Source organism: Glandiceps talaboti, chromosome 16 (assembly GCF_964340395.1).
Source record: "Glandiceps talaboti chromosome 16, keGlaTala1.1, whole genome shotgun sequence".
In the NCBI taxonomy this organism is placed as follows: Eukaryota; Metazoa; Hemichordata; class Enteropneusta; family Spengelidae; genus Glandiceps; species Glandiceps talaboti.
The window spans coordinates 12,209,736-12,233,165 of record NC_135564.1 but is presented as its reverse complement, the minus strand read 5'-3'; the positions used below and the strand labels follow the sequence as shown (position 1 = coordinate 12,233,165).

Below are 23,430 nucleotides of genomic sequence, written 5' to 3'. Positions count from 1 at the left end.
ACAATGGTCAGGGCGACTATGAAGTGATCATTTGTGGTTAAAAACAATGTAACATTATTGTTTACGATGCTAATTGATTAGTATTTATTATCACATTTCCCATGATGCAACATTTAACATGGTGGGTTTGCAAGTTCCCTATTGGCAAGATTGTGTCTGTAACTGATTCCATTATACAACTATTACAAGGTTATTTCAGGGTATTTTGTGGCAGGTAGACATTCTTGCATAATGATTCTTGATGAATAGTTTCATCTGTTTACAAGATAATTTATACTGAAACCAGCTGCCTCGGCTTTGTGGTCTGATGACATTCTGGCAGCTAGCATTTAAACTGCAGACTATGTGCTATTACTAAACATGTATCAGTGAAATTTGTAAGCTTTACATACACATAATAATTACTAATCTGTAATCTAAAACATTGAAATACCTGATAGTAGACTTCTCCTGCATCTTTTACATTTAGATCTACATCATCCCAGAAGATTGCTGCCATGGCAACACCATGTTTTGTTGTAAAACCTTCTGGATAAGGGTTTGGGTAGGCATACTTGTCAGCAGTTTCATATGTGAATACAAACAGGCCATTGTCTGTGAACTGGAAAATGAAATTAGGAGATTATATTGTCTGTGAACTAGAAGGTGAAATTGGGAGATAGGAGGGTCTTTTTTTTATCAGGACCAACCTTTCTATAGCTCTACAAGGCAACTATTTCCACACCTAAATTTGATTTCAGAACTGGGTCTTTAATTAAGTGAGTAATATTTGGATGTTATTACCCAATATTTTTCTTTGTTCAGTCAAAGAAAATACTATTACTATTAGTGACCTAAGGGGCCTTTGTCACTATGAGTCGACAACACTTTGGTCATGAATATTTTCCGGCTGAATGAAGTCAAATATTGGAGAATAACATAATCATACCAGTACCAGTAATAATCAGGGAAAATTATGGGAATCATGAATGTTTTGACTCGAAACACAGCAGAACCATATTCCATTGTTTTTGTTGAACCTGGTTTGACTGCACAGTATTATACTTCTTAATTATGAAGCAAAGACATTGCAATAAAGGTAGATTTTTCCTTGACTGAAGTATTCTTGAATCCAAAATGTACATGATAAATTTACTGATATGAGTTTGGTCATCAGCTGATTTTTTTGTGAATAAATTTCCAACAAAATGATAAATCAGCAATAAAACACCTTCAGAGAAAAAACTCTCTAATTTATATACTTACATAGAGACTGTAGTAAAATGTTCCCCAGAAAGGAAAGCCAGCTGGTGGATGTAGAGTTTTTGAGATCACATCATGCCATTGATGTCTAGAATCATACTGGTCTCTCAATCTAGTGTCACCATTCTCAACGCCATATGAAAATAGTATGATTTCTGTGCAAGGATAAAGTGCAGTTGATAAATAATTTGGGTTAATAGCGCCATCATATCAAATATCAGGACTGCTTAAATTATCAAATACACTTTGAAGAGACAGCATCATTGCATGTCATTGATTATTTAGCATGCCTCCATATGGCCGAGTGTGATTGGTGGCAATCAACAAACATTACCCAATAAGGTGATTTGTTATGTGGGCTTCCATTGAAGATGGATGTGCACGGCCACTGCTAAACAATGAGTATGTGCGAACCTGGTACAATAATTTCTCTAGAGTGGCTGGCACAACGGAATCTTTCTGATTGGTCAATAAGTTGCAGCATAAATAGCATATTTTGGCCATGTGAGGGCATGCTACATACATGTACATATATGCAAGTGTCAGAACGTTTTAAAATGCTTTCAAAGTCTGGAACAGAGATAAACAGGATAGAGAACCTGTAATAATGCAAGATGGCCAGGACAAGGTTTAATAATATAATAATGTCAACACTTTGAGAAAGCCATGATATCAATAACTTTTTACTTCAATCAACATCCATGAAAGCACTACCTGTAAATCATTATCATCTTGAAACAAACACATTGAGTTATTTTCTTAACCTTACCTTTGCATTTGAAGCCATCACCATAGTAACCATCCTTACAGGTGCAGTTATAACTCCCAGGAGTATTAGTACAGATAGCATTATCATCACATTTATGCTTTTTTTCACCATCATCATCAATACCATCATCATCTTCATTTTCCCTACTTTTACTACCACTACCATCTTCTTCACTACTTTTACTACCATTATCTTCTTCACATTCATCAATGTCTGAAATATAACCCAATGCCAAATATGTCATATAGTGATATACCTATGCAAATATCAAGGAAGTGATTTGCAAACAAAATTGGTAAAAAAACAAAAGTAATCACTACATCATGTCCAGTCTGCATGTAACAGTGTTACTTCTCCATATATTGAAACATCACCACATATAAATAACTTCTGCAATCATCATCATTTGTGTGTTTCCTTATATGTAAAAGTAACTGCTTGTGTTCATATTGGACAAGACATAATGATACCAAACAAAAAGTGGCTGATCTTGGCCATCGATAATATCACTTATAACTTATGAAATGGAACATCTGTCAACACTACAAAGATCATATGACTAAAATATTCATACCCCAATGATACTATGTTGAATTACAATCATATAGTATGTTAAATCCATTTACAAATTCTTAACTAAACTGTATAGGTACATATCATATCTCCACTTTATCTGTATAGTACACTGTCTATCATTGGATGGAAATGGTCATCTATATGTCAAAGTATTAACCATTTTAAAAACTTTGAGAGAACTCGTTATTCATCTAGAACTATATCTTCAAAGTTATGGGCATAGACACATATCTGTTATAACCCTATATAATATTGTCAATTGTTTATATTACCATTCATTCCATTTGCATTTCATAACATTTCTGGGTCAGGATTGCTTCACTACACATGTTGTATACCGAAATGACACATTCAGCTTACTGGTACAGTTTATACCACCATAATTGGTACATAATTACACATAAAGTTATCATAACTTAATTACCAGTACAGTTTATACCACCATAATTGGTACATAATTACACATTTTAACTAATTACCAGTACACAGTTTTTACCACACATAAAGAGTTTGTTATAACTTACCATTACAGTTTTTACCACCAATATCATCATCATCTTCTTCTTCAAGTTCATAGCCATCATAACAACTACATGTATAACCACCAACTGTATTATGACAGTTATGTTCACATTCATCTGTTTCTCTTGCACATTCATCAATATCTACACAGTTGGAGAGAAATAAATGTCTTAATTTCTGAATGATTGCATCCTTAAGTGTTGTTAGTGGTCTAAGAATAGTGAGGAAGATTGAAAGGTCCCTAAATTGGCAAAGATAGGCAGAAAAATTCATTATTGTTGACTTCTGTGTTTGTCATTTGTGACAATCCATTTCAAGTTACAATTCACAGGCTCAGTGTTTGATACAACCACACAGAATCCAATAAGAAACAGTTACACTTGAAGATAGTAAGATTGAATGAATAGTTTCTTGAGATATTTTGTCTACATGTAAATGAAATAAACTAATGTGTAACCATAGAAACATCAAAACATTGGTACCTGCATCATCAAATATCTACTGTACACTTCATAACAATATCTTTTTATATGTTTCCTCATTTTTACTAATAAGTAACCAGCAAACTACTTCAGAAAAAGTTGTAATTACCTTCACAGGATTTGTCATCATTCTCGAGTTCATAACCATCATTACATTCACATTTATATCCATTCTCTGGATTTACAGTACGGTTAACATTGACACAGATTTGTTCACACTCATGGTTAATGTTACATTCATTAACATCTGTGATTAAAATCAAATGATAGTGATCATTAGGTGAATTACATGTAATCATCATTTGGAAGTTACAACATATAACATCAGTATCATGCCTTCTAATGATAGCCAATTTTTGTTGTTGTGAGTCAACATGATAAAAAAAAAAACTGGCAATTTCTTGAGAGTCACCACATTGTAAGTTTCTATACATTGTAAAGGAAAATGCTAAACTTGGTGTCGTGCATTATTAGAAATTGAGTGTAGTACATTTGTATATCTGCAGTGGCATGTCAAATTGACTTAGAGGGGCAAGGGCATGGTTATAACATAGTAAGAGATTGGAGAATACCAACTCTTATGTATTAAAAGAACTTGTGTGCATCAGTGGTGTGTCATATTGGCTTAAAGGGGAGACTGGTCATCACATGGTAAGAGATAGGTGGACATCAAATCTTTTGTGCATCACTAAAATTGTGTGCATCTATCATGTAGTACCATAGTAGTACATCAGATTGGCTTAGAGGACACATTGTATAACATGTATACAGGTTACATACATCCTTTGGCAGATTGTACCATTCATAACATAGGTATTGGGTTATCAAATGCAGATTTGTTTGAATTAAACAATTGGAGATATTCTTAGTACTTTTATTCTGATTTATTATATCAGAGATTACTTGCACTAGTGTATGTTCATACTAGTGGCATTTGCACTGCAGTGCAATACCAAAAACGTTGTATACTGCATGCAAATTGTATGCAAATAAGGACATGAGCATTGATCATTCTATGCGAAAGTGTACTGTGATCACATTGTTGGGGGAATTTGTTGTTTCTGATAATTATAAACAATCATACATAATATAATAATAACAATCCTGTGCCGTGTTAGTGTACAAATGTAAGTGCATGTAGGTACATACTAGCTTGCACTGTTTTCTGCTGCTCTTTCACTCAATTGCTATAATAACACTCATGAAGTACTGCCACAGACAGTTGCAAGCACTCGTGCAAATACCCAGAGTACACCACATTGCACTCACAGAGGTCTGTAGTCATAGTATATGTTACTTATATTGAAGTTAAAAGTCTGTTGCAAAGACTGTTATATTTGATGAATCCCATATGGCAGGCCTATGATTGATGTCTTATACAAACAGATCTTGCTGGAGTTTGGAGTGATTTGAAGAAATTGATTTTCATATCAATTGGTTCCTGAGGCACAATCTATATTAAATATGTAGAAAAGAGGAAAAGAAAAATACCTTCATCACAATGTGTTCCAGTCCATCCTGTGAAGCATTCACATGTATATCTATTGACGCCATCAATACAGTTACCATAGAAACATGGGTCGGATAAACATTCATCAATGTCTGCAAAAATCATAAAAAAATAAAATCAAAACAATTAAAATAGTCAATATTACATGTATATATCCAAATGATATTTGTTATTGTAACAGTAATATAGTATTACATTTAACTTTACCCCCCCCCCCCCCATGCAGCCCCTAAGTACACTTTATAGTTGTAGAAACTTGAAATTACTCACAGAAAAGATGGAAATTTCTTCCTTGTCTGTGAGATAATGGATGGCATTTGAGGGAAGCATCCTTTCAAAATCAAGGAACACAAATTTTGTGAAACAATTTTGTGAGATGGACAGCCAAACCACAGGCACTTGAATCAATCAGAGAATCTGTATGATTTTAACAAATTCTACTATTATACCACCGGCACTCAAATCAATCTGTATGGTTTTTTTAAAACTTAATATAAACATTTAAAAAATAAAAGTTTAACTATCTAAATTGTGTACATTGTAATTCAAAAAGTTCATATGAAAATACAAATATTGTGATGTTCTACTTTCTTAACTCTGAGTGTTCAGTGGAAAATGTATTTTACCTATATTGCAATTATTTCCTTCCCAGCCAGGATCACAATGACATTCATAACCATTCACTTTATCTTCACAATCTCCATTAATACACGGACCACTAGCACATTCGTCAATATCTGTTTTGAAGATTAAAACAAAACACAAAAAATCAGTCAAAATATTGCAAAATTCTACACAACAGAGGATATTTGTTTACCTGTATGTTTTGCATCTATGTGTATGGGTGTGACAGACAGATAGAAAGACAAAATGGGCAATATGAGGTTTTGCTTGACACATACAGTTTTTAATAGACGACAAGGATCATCTATACATCTTGACTACATAACAAGGGATATTTTGGCTATTAAAGCACATTAGAAAGCAGGTAGATTAGTACATGTACATGTACTGTGAGGTAGGTGGTAACAGTAGATAGAAGAGAGAAGTTGCTTGTCGTGCTTTGGAATACTTTATTTCATATAGCAAAAAGTAACTTTAACTATAAACTAAATATCCCATACATAGCATGAGGTTGGTGTCAACGAGTTTTACACAATTGCAAAAGAATGGATAGATACAATATATGCTCAGGTAAAGTAATGGTATCGAAGCATTCTCTAGATGACTTTGTATATATCAGATAGATATAGCAAATGATGTAACTTTTTGCAACTCAGACTCTTTTATTTTAACGCCTTCTTGAACAGCACAATGATTTATTTGTTCTTTCTAATTGCAGTATGACTAAGGATTTGTTTTACCAACGTTAATGTAATTTATGTAGCTTGTCTTCCATATCAAGTATAGATCTAGAGTAGCTTAGCTTTGCTGCATTAAAACCTTGTACGTGTACAAACCAACAGCTTCATTTGTGATATATGTGATCATGTTTATTATTATATTGTCAGTGATTATATCAAACCAATATTTTACCTATATCACAGATTGTTCCTGTCCATCCATCATCACAGTCACAAGTGTAAGAATTGATTCCATCTACACATGTACCGTGTACACAAGGATCTGGATCACATTCATCGATATCTGGAGAAAAGAATTCGAAAACATAATAATAATATTATGTACAGTGGTAAGTCGTTTGTGCACTCTTTATTGCGTTTTTCTTTGGTTGTGGGTCTATTATCATATTGTTCCTAAGTTTGATTTGTGAAAATATTGATTTCTCCATTCATCAATTGTGCCAAAACATTATTAATTATATTTTTAAATATAAATTCAACATAATTATTTAATTATTTGATATTTGATGTTGTATAGATGAAATCACTTTATAATTACCATAGTACAGATCGAAAACCACAAGATGCCAATCGACTGCTGAAGTGAATGCAATAAGTGTAATACTTACTACTACACGTCCGACTATCCGGGTTTAATGAGTAACCAGGATCACATGAACATACGTAGCTTCCTTCAGTGTTTGTACATCTTTGCTGGCAAAGATTTGTGTCATCACTTAGACATTCGTTAATATCTGTGAGAGAGAGAGAGAGATTGTTTAACGCTATTTGAAACAAAATGTCTAACATTGCCATTAGATTGTTGTGTACAGGTAATTGAATACCATCATTGTTAGTTTAAGAAGTTAGAAAGTATTATAAAAAGCCCCAGCACATATGTAAAGTTTGAATGGTCTCAACATGTTTGAAGTAATCCAGTGCAACTCGTTCTAGCGAGCCACCGAGTATTCATCCTCGCGAAAACAAAATTAATCGTATACTACCATTGCTACAAAGAGGTATTGTGGTTTTTGCAATGACAGAAACCATGTTTCATTATCAGAGGTAACCAATAATAGCACCTTAATCTATTGACTGGTACCAATACTATTAGGCACCTGTGTGCATTAAATGTTGTACGTTTGCTAGTCGTCGATGTATATGTAACATATATACTATGCCCCCTATTACTTTCCGCCATCTCACTGTTCATACTTTTTCTTTGTAAAACTTTGTATTAATATTGAAAATAATTTGTTTATTTATCATGTTTGTTTGTTTGTTTGTTTGTCTGTCTGTTTGTTTGTTTGTTTGTTTTTCAATCGTCTCGCTGTCATCATTTTAAACGATTTGTTGTATAAATTATATTATTTTATATTTGATCCATACCTTCGCAGAGTTCATCATTGTCCGGGTTGAGTTCATATCCACGATCACACTGACAACGTTGCTGATAATGCTCATCCAAATAACACGTTCCATGTTGACAGTTTTTATTGCATGTGGTATCAGCTGTAAACGAAATTAGAATTTAGAAAAACTAGACTACCAGGCAAAACTTATACTGTAGAATTCTTTACCATATCCATCATTAATTTAAACGAAAGATCTTTTTGGGACAAAGCATTGCCAATAACGTGCAGAGCTTCGATTATTCATATTGAAGACCGAGTGTAAATCATGTTTGATTTCATTAGGATCTTCAAAAGAAACCATTCTTTCCAAGTATTATCTCCTAACTTTTCCACTTTAGAACCTATTTCGCCTATTGACAAACGTTAGGTGAATGTATTTAGAGCACAATTTAACTCACGTTCACAAGTTTTTCCATCTTCACCTAAAACGAAACCGTCTTCACAATAGCATACAAAACTTCCCAGTGTGTTGTTACAGAGTTGGTGACAGTCATCAAGATTCAGGGCACATTCATCAATATCTGTATATTAATAGATATTTACAAAAAAGAAGAGAGTAGAGGGTAATACATTTGACAATGACAATTTACTGATATCTCATAATTGGACGAGATTCAGACATATAAGCTTACATCATTTTGATACCAGGCCAAACAGTTTGACATGAACATTATATATACATTAAACAGTAAAGTGTTTCTGACTAATATTTAAAGTTCTGCCCTGGCTTTGCTGAGATGTCTACGTCTCAGTAATCCCATTCCAATTATCACTTATGTTGAATCACGTGATCAGTTAATCGGAACAGTTACTATACTAGTGTTTGCGGTTTATTCCAATTTTTACGTATGTCGTAAGCATTTTTATCTAGAAGCTTTCGCGTGTTAGTCCGTAAGCTTAATAATATGATTTCTTTTTTCATATCTGTTCAAGTCATATTATTTTGAACTCGACAAGGGAGTGGTTGACCGAGTTGGAATGATTTGGTCTGTTTTGTTTTTATTCCTTATAAGTGATATGTGGTTGTCCATGAGGGTGTAGATGGCATCTCTTGTCCTGTTTCTCCAACATCAGCCCACATTTCGCAAAGTGAATACCATAGATTACATTTGTTGTTTTGCAGTTCATGAATCCAAAAATAATTGTGTATTTTTTGTTCATTAGTCCTGCGAACTCTGATGTTATTGTGATTGTCACTACCTACCTTCGTACTCTTACTTTTACAAAAGAGGTGTTACTACACTATATGAATAGCACTCGTAACACAAATAAAGGAGCCGTATCTCACCTTTACAAATTTCACTGCCATCCAAACAGATACATTCATATGAACCATCTGTGTTTTCACATGTTGAGTTTCCAAAGCATTCATCTGTACCTTCTGCGCACTCATCAATATCTTCACAATGTTTACCGTCTCCACGGTAACCAACACTTGGACAGGTACATTCAAATGAACCTATGGTATTTGTACATGTGGCTACCTCGTGACAATCATTTAAGTCATCATTCTGACATTCATCCACATCTATTTAGGTAAAAATAGAGAAGGAAAGTAATATTCTTTCACTGCCAATATCTTCCTTTGAAGGGGCACAAACTGAGTTTACACTCTTTTGGTGTCAACTTTGCTGCACATTCGAAAGGTACACACAGTTTAATCCTATTTTAAGTTACTGAATCATTGTTAACCATCACTTGTAATTAAGCCTGGCATTAAGATAAAACTTATAAACTGTCCAATGACTTAATTTATTATACAGTCAACTGTTACAACAAAGCCAAAAGACATAGAACGCATGCGTTCAAATTGACCATATTCTAGAATAGTTTAATCAAGGTTTTATGCAAGTGTTTTCACTTTAAATTAGTAGAAAGCTTATTAACTCAGCTTCTGCCACTTAAGTAATATTTTTTCAATGTAAATGTATTTCTTCTTTGATCTATAATAAACCTAGTCTGTTTACATCGACATGTTTTGGATCGTTGTCTCACCGCCCTCTTATATTGTTAGCAACATCAAATGAATAATGTTGTTTGAAAATGGTACGTTCAAACTGATTTGTTTAAAGAAAAATCTGTTGCAATAGGGATGATAATGTACACCATCCTACTTTACTATATTCAAGGGAAGTCAATATGTAAATATGCCTTCTCTGGCATGAGCACAGGAGCGACATATAGCAAATATTATGTAAATATCTACAAACAGGTATGTTGATAACTGCCATTGGGGGCGTGGCCGCATTAATCGTTTGTCATAACTAGAATTACAAGCGGTTAGTGAGGCAGCGAAGCAAAATCAGATCGCTATGTAAACAGGATATTATAAACCCATGAAGGTAAATATGATCCACAACTATAACACTTGCAATGTCTCTTTTAGGACAGTCATACTATCTGATTCATCTGGTCTTAATCCTTATATTTCCAGCACATTGCATAATCACATATTCTCTCATATTTAGATCAGTTGTTGCTTCCTTTAATAACAAACACGCCATATGCAACATACATGTCTTAGAACATACATGATACCAGTATTTAAAAGGGCAGGTTATATATTCTGGATAACAACAAAATGTTCATGTTATAGGTTATAAGAAGAATACAGCAGATTTACTGTGACTAGAACGTGTTAAAAATGTTTCTTAGGTGCAATAACTCACTCATAATATCGTAATATAGATACAGTATTGTATCGCCTGTGGATAAACATATTTTTTGTAGCTATATACATACTATGTCATATTAACTTAATTTTTTTGGTCCGCACCCAAGTCAGCACCCTCAACAATGATATTCAACCTGTTTCTGTACTGAATATAGATAATATCGACCACTGATTAACATGTACAATGTATAATTGTTAGTATTTTACAATTTTCAGTGAATATAGCTTGTGACAGATTCAAACCAGAGCTTTCACTCAAATTTAATTTGTCACTACACTGCCTACTGATAATATTGACCACTAATTAACAGAATAGGATCTCGTCTTTTCATATGCAATTAACTAATTATTATACTAACATATATTTGGTCATTTCATGAAACGGTATGTCCCCTGCAGTTGCAGCTACTGCAGATTGAATGTGGCCATAAAACACAATTACAGCAGTGATATTAGCAAAGGCCTTGGCAAGTGTCACATGGTCACAAAAGCAACAATCGATTCCATATTTGGACATATGTAAATGCAATTATAATAAATAGTTTTAATAACGATTCATGTCTTGTACATACCATTTCCACATGTATTTCCTTGCCAGTTACTTGGACATTTACAGTAAGGGTCATCATCACCACACTGCTCACAGGTTCCACCATTTTGACATTCAGGATTACAGACAGTAACTATAAGTAAAGTACAACAGAACGTGGTCAGTCAGTTTACATCCTGTTATTAAAACAAATTATATGTGAATGCTTTGTATCATTACATGAGCCTAAGGTTAATAAAACATTGTTTTAGGAAAGGGTGTTAGTTTTTAATATGATTTCCTGAAAGGAGTGCTGATATTTCCTAGTTAAGCTGCAAAGGGGTGTCAAAATTTGTCTGTATTGTGGAAAAGGGCTTAAATTGCTTTTCTCAAAGTTTAAGAAAATTGATGGTTTGAGCTGCACACTTCACCCGCTTCTGAGATAGTACACCCCTGGGCTCTACTTATAAGTTATATTAAGGCGATTGTATCATTCGTATGTTATGCTATACATACCACTACTATAGACTCTGTTGTGTTATGTTTAGTTTGGTCATGCTGTGTTCATGTGTGCTATGCCATACACTATGGTATACCCAGTTAATACATGACACCTGTATATTCAAATTAAATTCCACTACATACTCATGTAATAAAATATGTTATAGATTACAGTTCACCAATTTTAAATTAACTATCACCAACTTCTAACAACTCAAATTACAATCATGCAGACTCAAACCATCAACATTATTATAGTAGATATACATATAACATAATTTATAACACTTCTAGTAACTACATCATTGACTACATCATTTAACTTTGGTTCTCTACTTCTCATGTCACTTCTCAAAAAAAGTTACAACATGTACTATTTCATTTAGAGGTCTACAATCTAATCATTATAACACAATCAATCAATGTTATGCAAAGTAATTATTTACCATTTAGACACGGAACATCTGTAGTTGTTGGTTCCTCTGTGGTAGTTACAGTGACTGTTGTTGTTGGTTCCTCAGAGGTAGTTACCGTTTCTGTTGTCGTAGGTTCCTCAGAGGTAGTTACAGACGCTGTAGTTGTTGGTTCCTCAGTGGTAGTTACAGTGTCTGTTGTTGTTGGTTCCTCAGAGGTAGTTACAGTATCTGTTGTTGTTTGTTCCTCAGAGGTAGTTACAGTGTCTATTGTTGTTGGTTCCTCAGTGGTAGTTACAGTGTCTGTTGTTGTTGGTTCCTCAGAGGTAGCTACCGTTTCTGTTGTCATAGGTTCCTCAGAGGTAGTTACAGACGCTGTAGTTGTTGGTTCCTCAGTGGTAGTTACAGAGTCTGTTGTTGTTGGTTCCTCAGAGGTAGTTACAGACGCTGTTGTTGTTGGTTCCTCAGTGGTAGTTACAGTGGCTGTTGTTGTAGGTTCCTCAGAGGTAGTTATCGACGCTGTAGTTGTTGGTTCCTCAGTGGTAGTTACAGAGTCTGTTGTTGTTGGTTCCTCAGAGGTTGTTACAGAGTCTGTTGTTGTTGGTTCCTCAGTGGTAGTTACAGTATCTGTTGTTGTTTGTTCCTCAGAGGTAGTTACAGTGTCTGTTGTTGTTGGTTCCTCAGTGGTACTTACAGTTTCTGTTGTCGTAGGTTCCTCAGAGGTAGTTAAAGACACTGTAGTTATTGGTTCCTCAGTGGTAGTTACAGAGTCTGTTGTTGTTGGTTCCTCAGAGGTAGTTACAGTGTCTGTTGTTGTTGGTTCCTCTGTGGTAGTTACAGAGTCTGTTGTTGTTGGTTCCTCAGAGGTAGTTACAGTGTCTGTTGTTGTTGGTTCCTCTGTGGTAGTTACAGTATCTGTTGTTGTTTGTTCCTCAGTGGTAGTTACAGTGTCTGTTATTGTTTGTTCCTCAGAGGTAGTTACAGTTTCTGTTGTCGTAGGTTCCTCAGAGGTAGTTACAGTATCTGTTGTTGTTGGTTCCTCAGAGGTAGTTACAGTGTCTGTTGTCGTAGGTTCCTCAGAGGTAGTTACAGACTCTGTAGTTGTAGGTTCCTCAGTGGTAGTTACAGTATCTGTTGTTACTTCCTCGGAGGTAGTTACAGACGCTGTAGTTGTTGGTTCCTCAGTGGTAGTTACAGAGTCTGTTGTTGTTGGTTCTTCAGAGGTAGTTACAGACGCTGTTGTTGTTGGTTCCTCAGTGGTAGTTACAGTGGCTGTTGTCGTAGGTTCCTCAGAGGTAGTTATCGACGCTGTAGTTGTTGGTTCCTCAGTGGTAGTTACAGAGTCTGTTGTTGTTGGTTCCTCAGAGGTAGTTACAGTGTCTGTTGTTGTTGGTTCCTCAGTGGTAGTTACAGTGTGTGTTGTTGTTGGTTCCTCAGAGGTAGTTACAGTATCTGTTGTTGTTTGTTCCCCAGAGGTAGTTACAGTGTCTGTTGTTGTTGGTTCCTCAGTGGTAGTTACAGTATCTGTTGTTGTTGGTTCCTCAGAGGTAGTTACAGTGTGTGTTGTTGTTGGTTCCTCAGTGGTAGTTACAGTTTCTGTTGTTGTTGGTTCCTCAGAGGTAGTTACAGTTTCTGTTGTCGTAGGTTCCTCAGAAGTAGTTACAGACGCTGTAGTTGTTGGTTCCTCAGTGGTATTTACAGTGTCTGTTGTTGTTGGGTCCTCAGAGGTAGTTACAGTGTCTGTTGTTGTTGGTTCCTCAGTGGTAGTTACAGTGTATGTTGTTGTTGGTTCCTCAGAGGTAGTTACAGTGTCTGTTGTTGTTGGTTCCTCAGAGGTAGTTACAGTATCTGTTGTTGTTTGTTCCTCAGAGGTAGTTACAGTGTCTGTTGTTGTTGGTTCCTCAGAGGTAGTTACAGTATCTGTTGTTGTTGGTTCCTCAGAGGTAGTTACAGTGTCTGTTGTTGTTGGTTTCTCAGAGGTAGTTACAGTGTCTGTTGTCGTAGGTTCCTCAGAGGTAGTTAAAGACGCTGTAGTTGTTGGTTCCTCAGTGGTAGTTACAGTGTGTGTTGTTGTTGGTTCCTCAGAGGTAGTTACAGTGTCTGTTGTTTGTTCCTCAGTGGTAGTTACAGTATCTGTTGTTGTTGGTTCCTCAGAGGTAGTTACAGTGTCTGTTGTTGTTGGTTCCTCAGTGGTAGTTACAGTGTCTGTTGTTGTTGGTTCCTCAGAGGTAGTTACAGTTTCTGTTGTCGTAGGTTCCTCAGAAGTAGTTACAGACGCTGTAGTTGTTGGTTCCTCAGTGGTAGTTACAGTGTCTGTTGTTGTTGGTTCCTCAGTGATAGTTACTGTTTCTGTAGTTGTTGGTTCCTCTGTGGTAGTTAAAGTGTCTGTTGGTGTTGGTTCCTCAGTGGTAGTTACAGTTTCTGTTGTCGTAGGTTCCTCAGAGGTAGTTACAGACGCTGTAGTTGTTGGTTCCTCAGTGGTAGTTACAGAGTCTGTTGTTGTTGGTTCCTCAGAGGTAGTTACAGTGTCTGTTGTTGTTGGTTCCTCAGAGGTAGTTACAGTATCTGTTGTTGTTTGTTCCTCAGAGGTAGTTACAGTGTCTGTTGTTGTTGGTTCATCAGTGGTAGTTACAGTGTCTGTTGTTGTTGGTTCCTCAGTGGTAGTTACAGAGTCTGTTGTTGTTGGTTCCTCAGAGGTAGTTACAGTATCTGTTGTTGTTTGTTCCTCAGAGGTAGTTACAGTGTCTGTTGTTGTTGGTTCCTCAGAGGTAGTTACAGACGCTGTAGTTGTTGGTTCCTCAGTGATAGTTACAGAGTCTGTTGTTGTTGGTTCCTCAGAGGTAGTCACAGTGTCTGTTGTTGTTGGTTCCTCTGTGGTAGTTACAGTATCTGTTGTTGTTTGTTCCTCAGAGGTAGTTACAGTGTATGTTGTTGTTGGTTCCTCAGTGGTAGCTACAGTGTCTGTTGTTGGTTCCTCGGTTGTAGTTATAGTTTCTGTAGTTGTTGGTTCCTCAGAGGTAGTAATAGTGTCTGTTGTTGTTGGTTCCTCAGTGGTAGCTACAGTGTCTGTTGTTGGTTCCTCGGTTGTAGTTATAGTTTCTGTAGTTGTTGGTTCCTCAGAGGTAGTAATAGTTTCTGTAGTTGTTGGTTCCTCTGTGGTAGTTACAGTGTGTGTTGTTGTTGGTTCCTCAGACGTAGTTACAGTGTCTGTTGTTGTTTGTTCCTCAGTGGTAGTTACAGTATCTGTTGTTGTTGGTTCCTCAGAGGTAGTTACAGTGTCTGTTGTTGTTGGTTCCTCAGTGGTAGTTACAGTGTCTGTTGTTGTTGGTTCCTCAGAGGTAGTTACAGTTTCTGTTGTCGTAGGTTCCTCAGAAGTAGTTACAGACGCTGTAGTTGTTGGTTCCTCAGTGGTAGTTACAGTATCTTTTGTTGTTGGTTCCTCAGTGGTAGTTACTGTTTCTGTAGTTGTTGGTTCCTCTGTGGTAGTTAAAGTGTCTGTTGTTGTTGGTTCCTCTGTGGTAGTTACAGTGTCTGTTGTTGTTGGTTCCTCAGTGATAGTTACAGTTTCTGTAGTTGTTGGTTCCTCTGTGGTAGTTACAGTGTCTGTTGTTGTTGGTTCCTCAGTGGTAGTTACAGTGTCTGTTGTTGTTGGCTCCTTTGTGGTAGTTACAGTGTCTGTTATTGTTGGTTCCCCAGTGGTAGTTACAGTGTCTGTTGTTGTTGGTTCCTCGGTTGTAGTTATAGTTTCTGTAGTTGTTGGTTCCTCAGAGGTAGTAATAGTTTCTGTAGTTGTTGGTTCCTCTGTGGTAGTTACAGTGTCTGTTGTTGTTGGTTCCTCAGTGGTAGCTACAGTGTCTGTTGTTGTTGGTTCCTCAGTGGTAGTTACAGTTTCTGTTGTCGTAGGTTCCTCAGTGGTAGTTACAGACTCTGTAGTTGTTGGTTCCTCTGTGGTAGTTAAAGTGTCTGTTGTTGTTGGTTCCTCAGTGGTAGTTACAGTGTCTGTTGTTGTTGGTTCCTCTGTTGTAGTTATAATTTCTGTAGTTGTTGGTTCCCCAGTAGTAGTTATAGTGTCTGTTGTTGTTGGTTCCACTGTGGTAGTTACAGTTTCTGTAGTTGTTGGTTCCTCTGTGGTAGTTAAAGTGTCTGTTGTTGTTGGTTCCCCAGTGGTAGTTACAGTTTCTGTAGTTGTTGGTTCCTCTGTGGTAGTTAAAATGTCTGTTGTTGTTGGTTCCTCAGTGGTAGTTACAGTGTCTGTTGTTGTTGGTTCCTCGGTTGTAGTTATAGTTTCTGTAGTTGTTTGTTCCTCAGAGGTAGTAATAGTTTCTGTAGTTGTTGGTTCCTCTGTGGTAGTTACAGTGTCTGTTGTTGTTAGTTCCTCAGTGGTAGTTACAGTTTCTGTTGTCGTAGGTTCCTCAGTGGTAGTTGCAGACTCTGTAGTTGTTGGTTCCTCAGTGGTAGTTACAGAGTCTGTTGTTGTTGGTTCCTCAGAGGTAGTTACAGTGTCTGTAGTTGTTTGTTCCTCAGTGGTAGTTACAGAGTCTGTTGTTGTTGGTTCCTCAGAGGTAGTTACAGTGTCTGTTGTTGTTGGTTCCCCAGTGGTAGTTACAGTTTCTGTAGTTGTTGGTTCCTCTGTGGTAGTTAAAGTGTCTGTTGTTGTTGGTTCCTCAGTGGTAGTTACAGTGTCTGTAGTTGTTGGTTCCTCGGTTGTAGTTATAGGTTCTGTAGTTGTTGGTTCCTCAGAGGTAGTAATAGTTTCTGTAGTTGTTGGTTCCTCTGTGGTAGTTACAGTGTCTGTTGTTGTTGGTTCCTCAGTGGTAGTTACAGTTTCTGTTGTCGTAGGTTCCTCAGTGGTAGTTACAGACTCTGTAGTTGTTGGTTCCTCAGTGGTAGTTACAGAGTCTGTTGTTGTTGGTTCCGCAGAGGTAGTTACAGTGTCTGTAGTTGTTGGTTCCTCAGAGGTAGTTACAGTGTCTGTTGTTGTTGATTCCTCTGTGGTAGTTACAGTGTCTGTTGTTGTTGGTTCCACAGTGGTAGTTACAGTTTCTGTAGATGTTGGTTCCTCTGTGATAGTTACAGTGTCTGTTGGTGTTGGTTCCTCAGTGGTAGTTACAGTTTCTGTTGTCGTAGGTTCCTCAGTGGTAGTTACGGACTCTGTAGTTGTTGGTTCCTCAGTGGTAGTTACAGTTTCTGTTGTTGTTGGTTCCTCAGTGGTAGTTACAGACTCTGTAGTTGTTGGTTCCTCAGAGGTAGTTACAGTGTCTGTTGTTGTTTGTTCCTCAGTGGTAGTTACAGTGTCTGTAGTTGTTGGTTCCTCAGTGGTAGTTACAGAGTCTGTTGTTGTTGGTTCCTCAGAGGTAGTTATAGTATCTGTTGTTGTTGGTTCCTCTGTGGTAGTTACAGTGTCTGTTGTTGTTGGTTCCACAGTGGTAGTTACAGTTTCTGTAGTTGTTGGTTCCTCTGTGGTAGTTAAAGTGTCTGTTGTTGTTGGTTCCCCAGTGGTAGTTACAGTGTCTGTTGTTGGTTCCTCGGTTGTAGTTATAGTTTCTGTAGTTGTTGGTTCCTCAGAGGTAGTAATATTTTCTATAGTTGTTGGTTCCTCTGTGGTAGTTACAGTGTCTGTTGTTGTTGGTGCCTCAGTGGTAGTTACAGTTTCTGTTGTCGTAGGTTCCTCAGTGGTAGTTACAGACTCTGTAGTTGTTGGTTCCTCAGTGGTAGTTACAGAGTCTGTTGTTGTTGGTTCCGCAGAGGTAGTTACAGTGTCTGTAGTTGTTGGTTCCTCAGTGGTAGTTACAGAGTCTGTTGTTGTTGGTTCCTCAGAGGTAGTTACAGTGTCTGTTGTTGTTGATTCCTCTGTGGTAGTTACAGTGTCTGTTGTTGTTGGTTCCACAGTGGTAGTTACAGTTTCTGTAGATGTTGGTTCCTCTGTGATAGTTACAGTGTCTGTTGGTGTTGGTTCCTCAGTGGTAGTTACAGTTTCTGTTGTCGTAGGTTCCTCAGTGGTAGTTACGGACTCTGTAGTTGTTGGTTCCTCAGTGGTAGTTACAGTTTCTGTTGTTGTTGGTTCCTCAGTGGTAGTTACAGACTCTGTAGTTGTTGGTTCCTCAGAGGTAGTTACAGTGTCTGTTGTTGTTTGTTCCTCAGTGGTAGTTACAGTGTCTGTAGTTGTTGGTTCCTCAGTGGTAGTTACAGAGTCTGTTGTTGTTGGTTCCTCAGAGGTAGTTATAGTATCTGTTGTTGTTGGTTCCTCTGTGGTAGTTACAGTGTCTGTTGTTGTTGGTTCCACAGTGGTAGTTACAGTTTCTGTAGTTGTTGGTTCCTCTGTGGTAGTTAAAGTGTCTGTTGTTGTTGGTTCCCCAGTGGTAGTTACAGTGTCTGTTGTTGGTTCCTCGGTTGTAGTTATAGTTTCTGTAGTTGTTGGTTCCTCAGAGGTAGTAATATTTTCTATAGTTGTTGGTTCCTCTGTGGTAGTTACAGTGTCTGTTGTTGTTGGTGCCTCAGTGGTAGTTACAGTTTCTGTTGTCGTAGGTTCCTCAGTGGTAGTTACAGACTCTGTAGTTGTTGTTTCCTCAGTGGTAGTTACAGTTTCTGTTGTCGTAGGTTCCTCAGTGGTAGTTACAGACTCTGTAGTTGTTGGTTCCTCAGAGGTAGTTACAGTTTCTGTTGTTGTTGGTTCCTCTGTGGTAGTTAATATGTCTGTTGTTGTTGGTTCCTCAGTGGTAGTTAAGGTGACTGTTGTTGTTGGTTCCTCAGTGGTAGTTACAGTTTCTGTAGTTGTTGGTTCCTCTGTGGTAGTTAAAGTGTCTGTTGTTGTTGGTTCCTCGGTGTTAGTTATAGTTTCTGTTGTTGTTGGTTTCTCAGTGGTAGTTATAGTTTCTGTAGTTGTTGGTTCCTCTGTGGTAGTTACAGTGTCTGTTGTTGTTTGTTCCCCAGTGGTAGTTATAGTGTCTATTGTTGTTGGTTCCACTGTGGTAGTTACAGTTTCTGTAGTTGTTGGTTCCTCTGTGGTAGTTAAAGTGTCTGTTGTTGTTGGTTCACCAGTGGTAGTTACAGTGTCTGTTGTTGTTGGTTCCTCGGTTGTAGTTATAGTTTCTGTAGTTGTTGGTTCCTCAGAGGTAGTAATAGTTTCTGTAGTTGTTGGTTCCTCAGTGGTAGTTACAGTGTCTGTTGTTGTTGGTTCCTCAGTGGTAGTTACAGTTTCTGTTGTCGTAGGTTCCTCAGTGGTAGTTACAGACTCTGTAGTTGTTGGTTCCTCAGTGGTAGTTACAGTTTCTGTTGTCGTAGGTTCCTCAGTGGTAGTTATAGACGCTGTAGTTGTTGGTTCCTCTGTGGTAGTTACAGTTTCTGTTGTCGTAGGTTCCTCAGTGGTAGTTACAGTTTCTGTAGTTGTTGGTTCCTCTGTGGTAGTTAATATGTCTGTTGTTGTTGGTTCCTCAGTGGTAGTTACACTGTCTGTTGTTGTTGGTTCCTCAGTGGTAGTTACAGTTTCTGTAGTTGTTGGTTCCTCTGTGGTAGTTAAAGTGTCTGTTGTTGTTGGTTCCTCGGTTGTAGTTATAGTTTCTGTAGTTGTTGGTTCCTCAGAGGTAATTACAGTTTCTGTAGTTGTTGGTTCCTCTGTGGTAGTTAAAGTGTCTGTTGTCGGTTCCTCAGTGGTAGTTACAGTGTCTGTTGTTGTTGGTTCCTCTGTTGTAGTTATAGTGTCTGTTGTTGTTGGTTCCACTGTGGTAGTTACAGTTTCTGTAGTTGGTGGTTCCTCTGTGGTAGTTAAAGTGTCTGTTGTTGTTGGTTCCCCAGTGGTAGTTTCAGTTTCTGTAGTTGTTGGTTCCTCTGTGGTAGTTAAAGTGTCTGTTGTTGTTGGTTCCTCAGTGGTAGTTACAGTGTCTGTTGTTGTTGGTTCCTCGGTTGTAGTTATAGTTTCTGTAGTTGTTGGTTCCTCAGAGGTAGTAATAGATTCTGTAGTTGTTGGTTCCTCTGTGGTAGTTACAGTGTCTGTTGTTGTTGGTTCCTCAGTGGTAGTTACAGTTTCTGTTGTTGTAGGTTCCTCAGTGGTAGTTACAGACTCTGTAGTTGTTGGTTCCTCAGTGGTAGTTACAGAGTCTGTTGTTGTTGGTTCCTCAGAGGTAGTTACAGTGTCTGTAGTTGTTGGTTCCTCAGTGGTAGTTACAGAGTCTGTTGTTGTTGGTTCCTCAAAGGTAGTTACAGTGTCTGTTGTTGTTGATTCCTCTGTGGTAGTTACAGTGTCTGTTGTTGTTGGTTCCACAGTGGTAGTTACAGTTTCTGTAGTTGTTGGTTCCTCTGTGATAGTTACAGTGTCTGTTGTTGTTGGTTCCTCAGTGGTAGTTACAGTTTCTGTTGTCGTAGGTTCCTCAGTGGTAGTTACAGACTCTGTAGTTGTTGATTCCTCAGAGGTAGTTATAGTGTTTGTTGTTGTTGGTTCCTCTGTGGTAGTTACAGTGTCTGTTGTTGTTGGTTCCACAGTGGTAGTTACAGTTTCTGTAGTTGCTGGTTCCTCTGTGGTAGTTAAAGTGTCTGTTGTTGTTAGTTCCCCAGTGGTAGTTACAGTGTCTGTTGTTGTTGGTTCCTCGGTTGTAGTTATAGTTTCTGTAGTTGTTGGTTCCTCAGAGGTAGTAATAGTTTCTGTAGTTGTTGGTTCCTCAGTGGTAGTTACAGTTTCTGTTGTCGTAGGTTCCTTAGTGGTAGTTACAGACTCTGTAGTTGTTGGTTCCTCAGTGGTAGTTACAGTTTCTGTTGCCGTAGGTTTCTCAGTGGTAGTTACAGACTCTGTAGTTGTTGGTTCCTCAGTGGTAGTTACAGTTTCTATTGTCGTAGGTTCCTCAGTGGTAGTTACAGACTCTGTAGTTGTTGATTCCTCAGAGGTAGTTACAGTGTCTGTTGTTGTTGGTTCCTCTGTGGTAGTTAAAGTGTCTGTTGTTGTTGGTTCCTCAGTGGTAGTTACAGTGTCTGTTGTTGTTGGTTCCTCAGTGGTAGTTACTGTTTCTGTAGTTGTTGGTTCCTCTGTGGTAGTTAAAGTGTCTGTTGTTGTTGGTTCCTCTGTGGTAGTTACAGTGTCTGTTGTTGTTGGTTCCACAGTGGTAGTTACAGTTTCTGTAGTTGTTGGTTCCTCTGTGTTAGTTACAGTGTCTGTTGTTGTTGGTTCCTCAGTGGTAGTTACAGTGTCTGTTGTTGTTGGTTCCTCTGTGGTAGTTACAGTGTCTGTTGTTGTTGGTTTCTCAGTGGTAGTTATAGTTTCTGTAGTTGTTGGTTCCTCTGTGGTAGTTACAGTGTCTGTTGTTGTTTGTTCCCCAGTGGTAGTTATAGTGTCTATTGTTGTTGATTCCACTGTGGTAGTTACATTTTCTGTAGTTGTTGGTTCCTCAGTGGTAGTAATAGTTTCTGTAGTTGTTGGTTCCTCTGTGGTAGTTACAGTGTCTGTTGTTGTTGGTTCCTCAGTGGTAGTTACAGTTTCTGTTGTCGTAGGTTCCTCAGTGGTAGTTACAGACTCTGTAGTTGTTGGTTCCTCAGAGGTAGTTACAGTTTCTGTAGTTGTTGGTTCCTCTGTGGTAGTTAATGTGTCTGTTGTTGTTGGTTCCTCAGTGGTAGTTACACTGTCTGTTGTTGTTGGTTCCTCAGTGGTAGTTACAGTTTCTGTAATTGTTGGTTCCTCTGTGGTAGTTAAAGTGTCTGTTGTTGTTGGTTCCTCAGTTGTAGTTACAGTTTCTGTAATTGTTGGTTCCTCTGTTGTAGTTATAGTTTCTGTAGTTGTTGGTTCCCCAGTGGTAATTATAGTGTCTGTTGTTGTTGGTTCCTCAGTGGTAGTTACAGTTTCTGTTGTCGTAGGTTCCTCAGTGGTAGTTACAGACTCTGTAGTTGTTGGTTCCTCAGAGGTAGTTATAGTGTTTGTTGTTGTTGGTTCCTCTGTGGTAGTTACAGTGTCTGTTGTTGTTGGTTCCACAGTGGTAGTTACAGTTTCTGTAGTTGCTGGTTCCTCTGTGGTAGTTAAAGTGTCTGTTGTTGTTAGTTCCCCAGTGGTAGTTACAGTGTCTGTTGTTGTTGGTTCCTCGGTTGTAGTTATAGTTTCTGTAGTTGTTGGTTCCTCAGAGGTAGTAATAGTTTCTGTAGTTGTTGGTTCCTCAGTGGTAGTTACAGTTTCTGTTGTCGTAGGTTCCTTAGTGGTAGTTACAGACTCTGTAGTTGTTGGTTCCTCAGTGGTAGTTACAGTTTCTGTTGCCGTAGGTTTCTCAGTGGTAGTTACAGACTCTGTAGTTGTTGGTTCCTCAGTGGTAGTTACAGTTTCTATTGTCGTAGGTTCCTCAGTGGTAGTTACAGACTCTGTAGTTGTTGGTTCCTCAGTGGTAGTTACAGTTTCTATTGTCGTAGGTTCCTCAGTGGTAGTTACAGACTCTGTAGTTGTTGGTTCCTCAGAGGTAGTTACAGTGTCTGTTGTTGTTGGTTCCTCTGTGGTAGTTAAAGTGTCTGTTGTTGTTGGTTCCTCAGTGGTAGTTACAGTGTCTGTTGTTGTTGGTTCCTCAGTGGTAGTTACTGTTTCTGTAGTTGTTGGTTCCTCTGTGGTAGTTAAAGTGTCTGTTGTTGTTGGTTCCTCTGTGGTAGTTACAGTGTCTGTTGTTGTTGGTTCCACAGTGGTAGTTACAGTTTCTGTAGTTGTTGGTTCCTCTGTGTTAGTTACAGTGTCTGTTGTTGTTGGTTCCTCAGTGGTAGTTACAGTGTCTGTTGTTGTTGGTTCCTCTGTGGTAGTTACAGTGTCTGTTGTTGTTGGTTTCTCAGTGGTAGTTATAGTTTCTGTAGTTGTTGGTTCCTCTGTGGTAGTTACAGTGTCTGTTGTTGTTTGTTCCCCAGTGGTAGTTATAGTGTCTATTGTTGTTGGTTCCACTGTGGTAGTTACATTTTCTGTAGTTGTTTGTTCCTCAGTGGTAGTAATAGTTTCTGTAGTTGTTGGTTCCTCTGTGGTAGTTACAGTGTCTGTTGTTGTTGTTTCCTCAGTGGTAGTTACAGTTTCTGTTGTCGTAGGTTCCTCAGTGGTAGTTACAGACTCTGTAGTTGTTGGTTCCTCAGAGGTAGTTACAGTTTCTGTAGTTGTTGGTTCCTCTGTGGTAGTTAATGTGTCTGTTGTTGTTGGTTCCTCAGTGGTAGTTACACTGTCTGTTGTTGTTGGTTCCTCAGTGGTAGTTACAGTTTCTGTAATTGTTGGTTCCTCTGTGGTAGTTAAAGTGTCTGTTGTTGTTGGTTCCTCAGTTGTAGTTACAGTTTCTGTAATTGTTGGTTCCTCTGTTGTAGTTATAGTTTCTGTAGTTGTTGGTTCCCCAGTGGTAATTATAGTGTCTGTTGTTGTTGGTTCCACTGTGGTAGTTACAGTTTCTGTAGTTGTTGGTTCCTCTGTGGTAGTTAAAGTGTCTGTTGTTGTTGGTTCCCCAGTGGTAGTTACACTTTCTGTAGTTGTTG

General features: G+C 38.0%; 1 protein-coding gene across 1 annotated transcript in view; it reads right to left on the bottom strand.

The window, feature by feature from the left end:
• Positions 1–23,430, bottom strand: part of LOC144447117 (uncharacterized) — a 95,366-nt gene that overhangs the window by 40,506 nt on the left and 31,430 nt on the right. Inside the window, exons 2-17 of the mRNA XM_078137023.1 lie at positions 18,941–19,479; positions 16,067–16,279; positions 12,918–13,120; positions 11,106–11,209; positions 9,148–9,387; positions 8,258–8,380; positions 7,834–7,956; positions 7,074–7,199; positions 6,638–6,748; positions 5,728–5,838; positions 5,083–5,193; positions 3,701–3,838; positions 3,112–3,252; positions 2,012–2,143; positions 1,246–1,397; positions 434–601 (exon numbers count right to left, since the gene is read on the bottom strand). Of these exons, the coding sequence (XP_077993149.1) occupies positions 434–601; positions 1,246–1,397; positions 2,012–2,143; positions 3,112–3,252; positions 3,701–3,838; positions 5,083–5,193; positions 5,728–5,838; positions 6,638–6,748; positions 7,074–7,199; positions 7,834–7,956; positions 8,258–8,380; positions 9,148–9,387; positions 11,106–11,209; positions 12,918–13,120; positions 16,067–16,279; positions 18,941–19,479 (2,735 nt within the window). The remainder of the gene's footprint in view (positions 1–433; positions 602–1,245; positions 1,398–2,011; positions 2,144–3,111; positions 3,253–3,700; positions 3,839–5,082; positions 5,194–5,727; positions 5,839–6,637; positions 6,749–7,073; positions 7,200–7,833; positions 7,957–8,257; positions 8,381–9,147; positions 9,388–11,105; positions 11,210–12,917; positions 13,121–16,066; positions 16,280–18,940; positions 19,480–23,430) is intronic.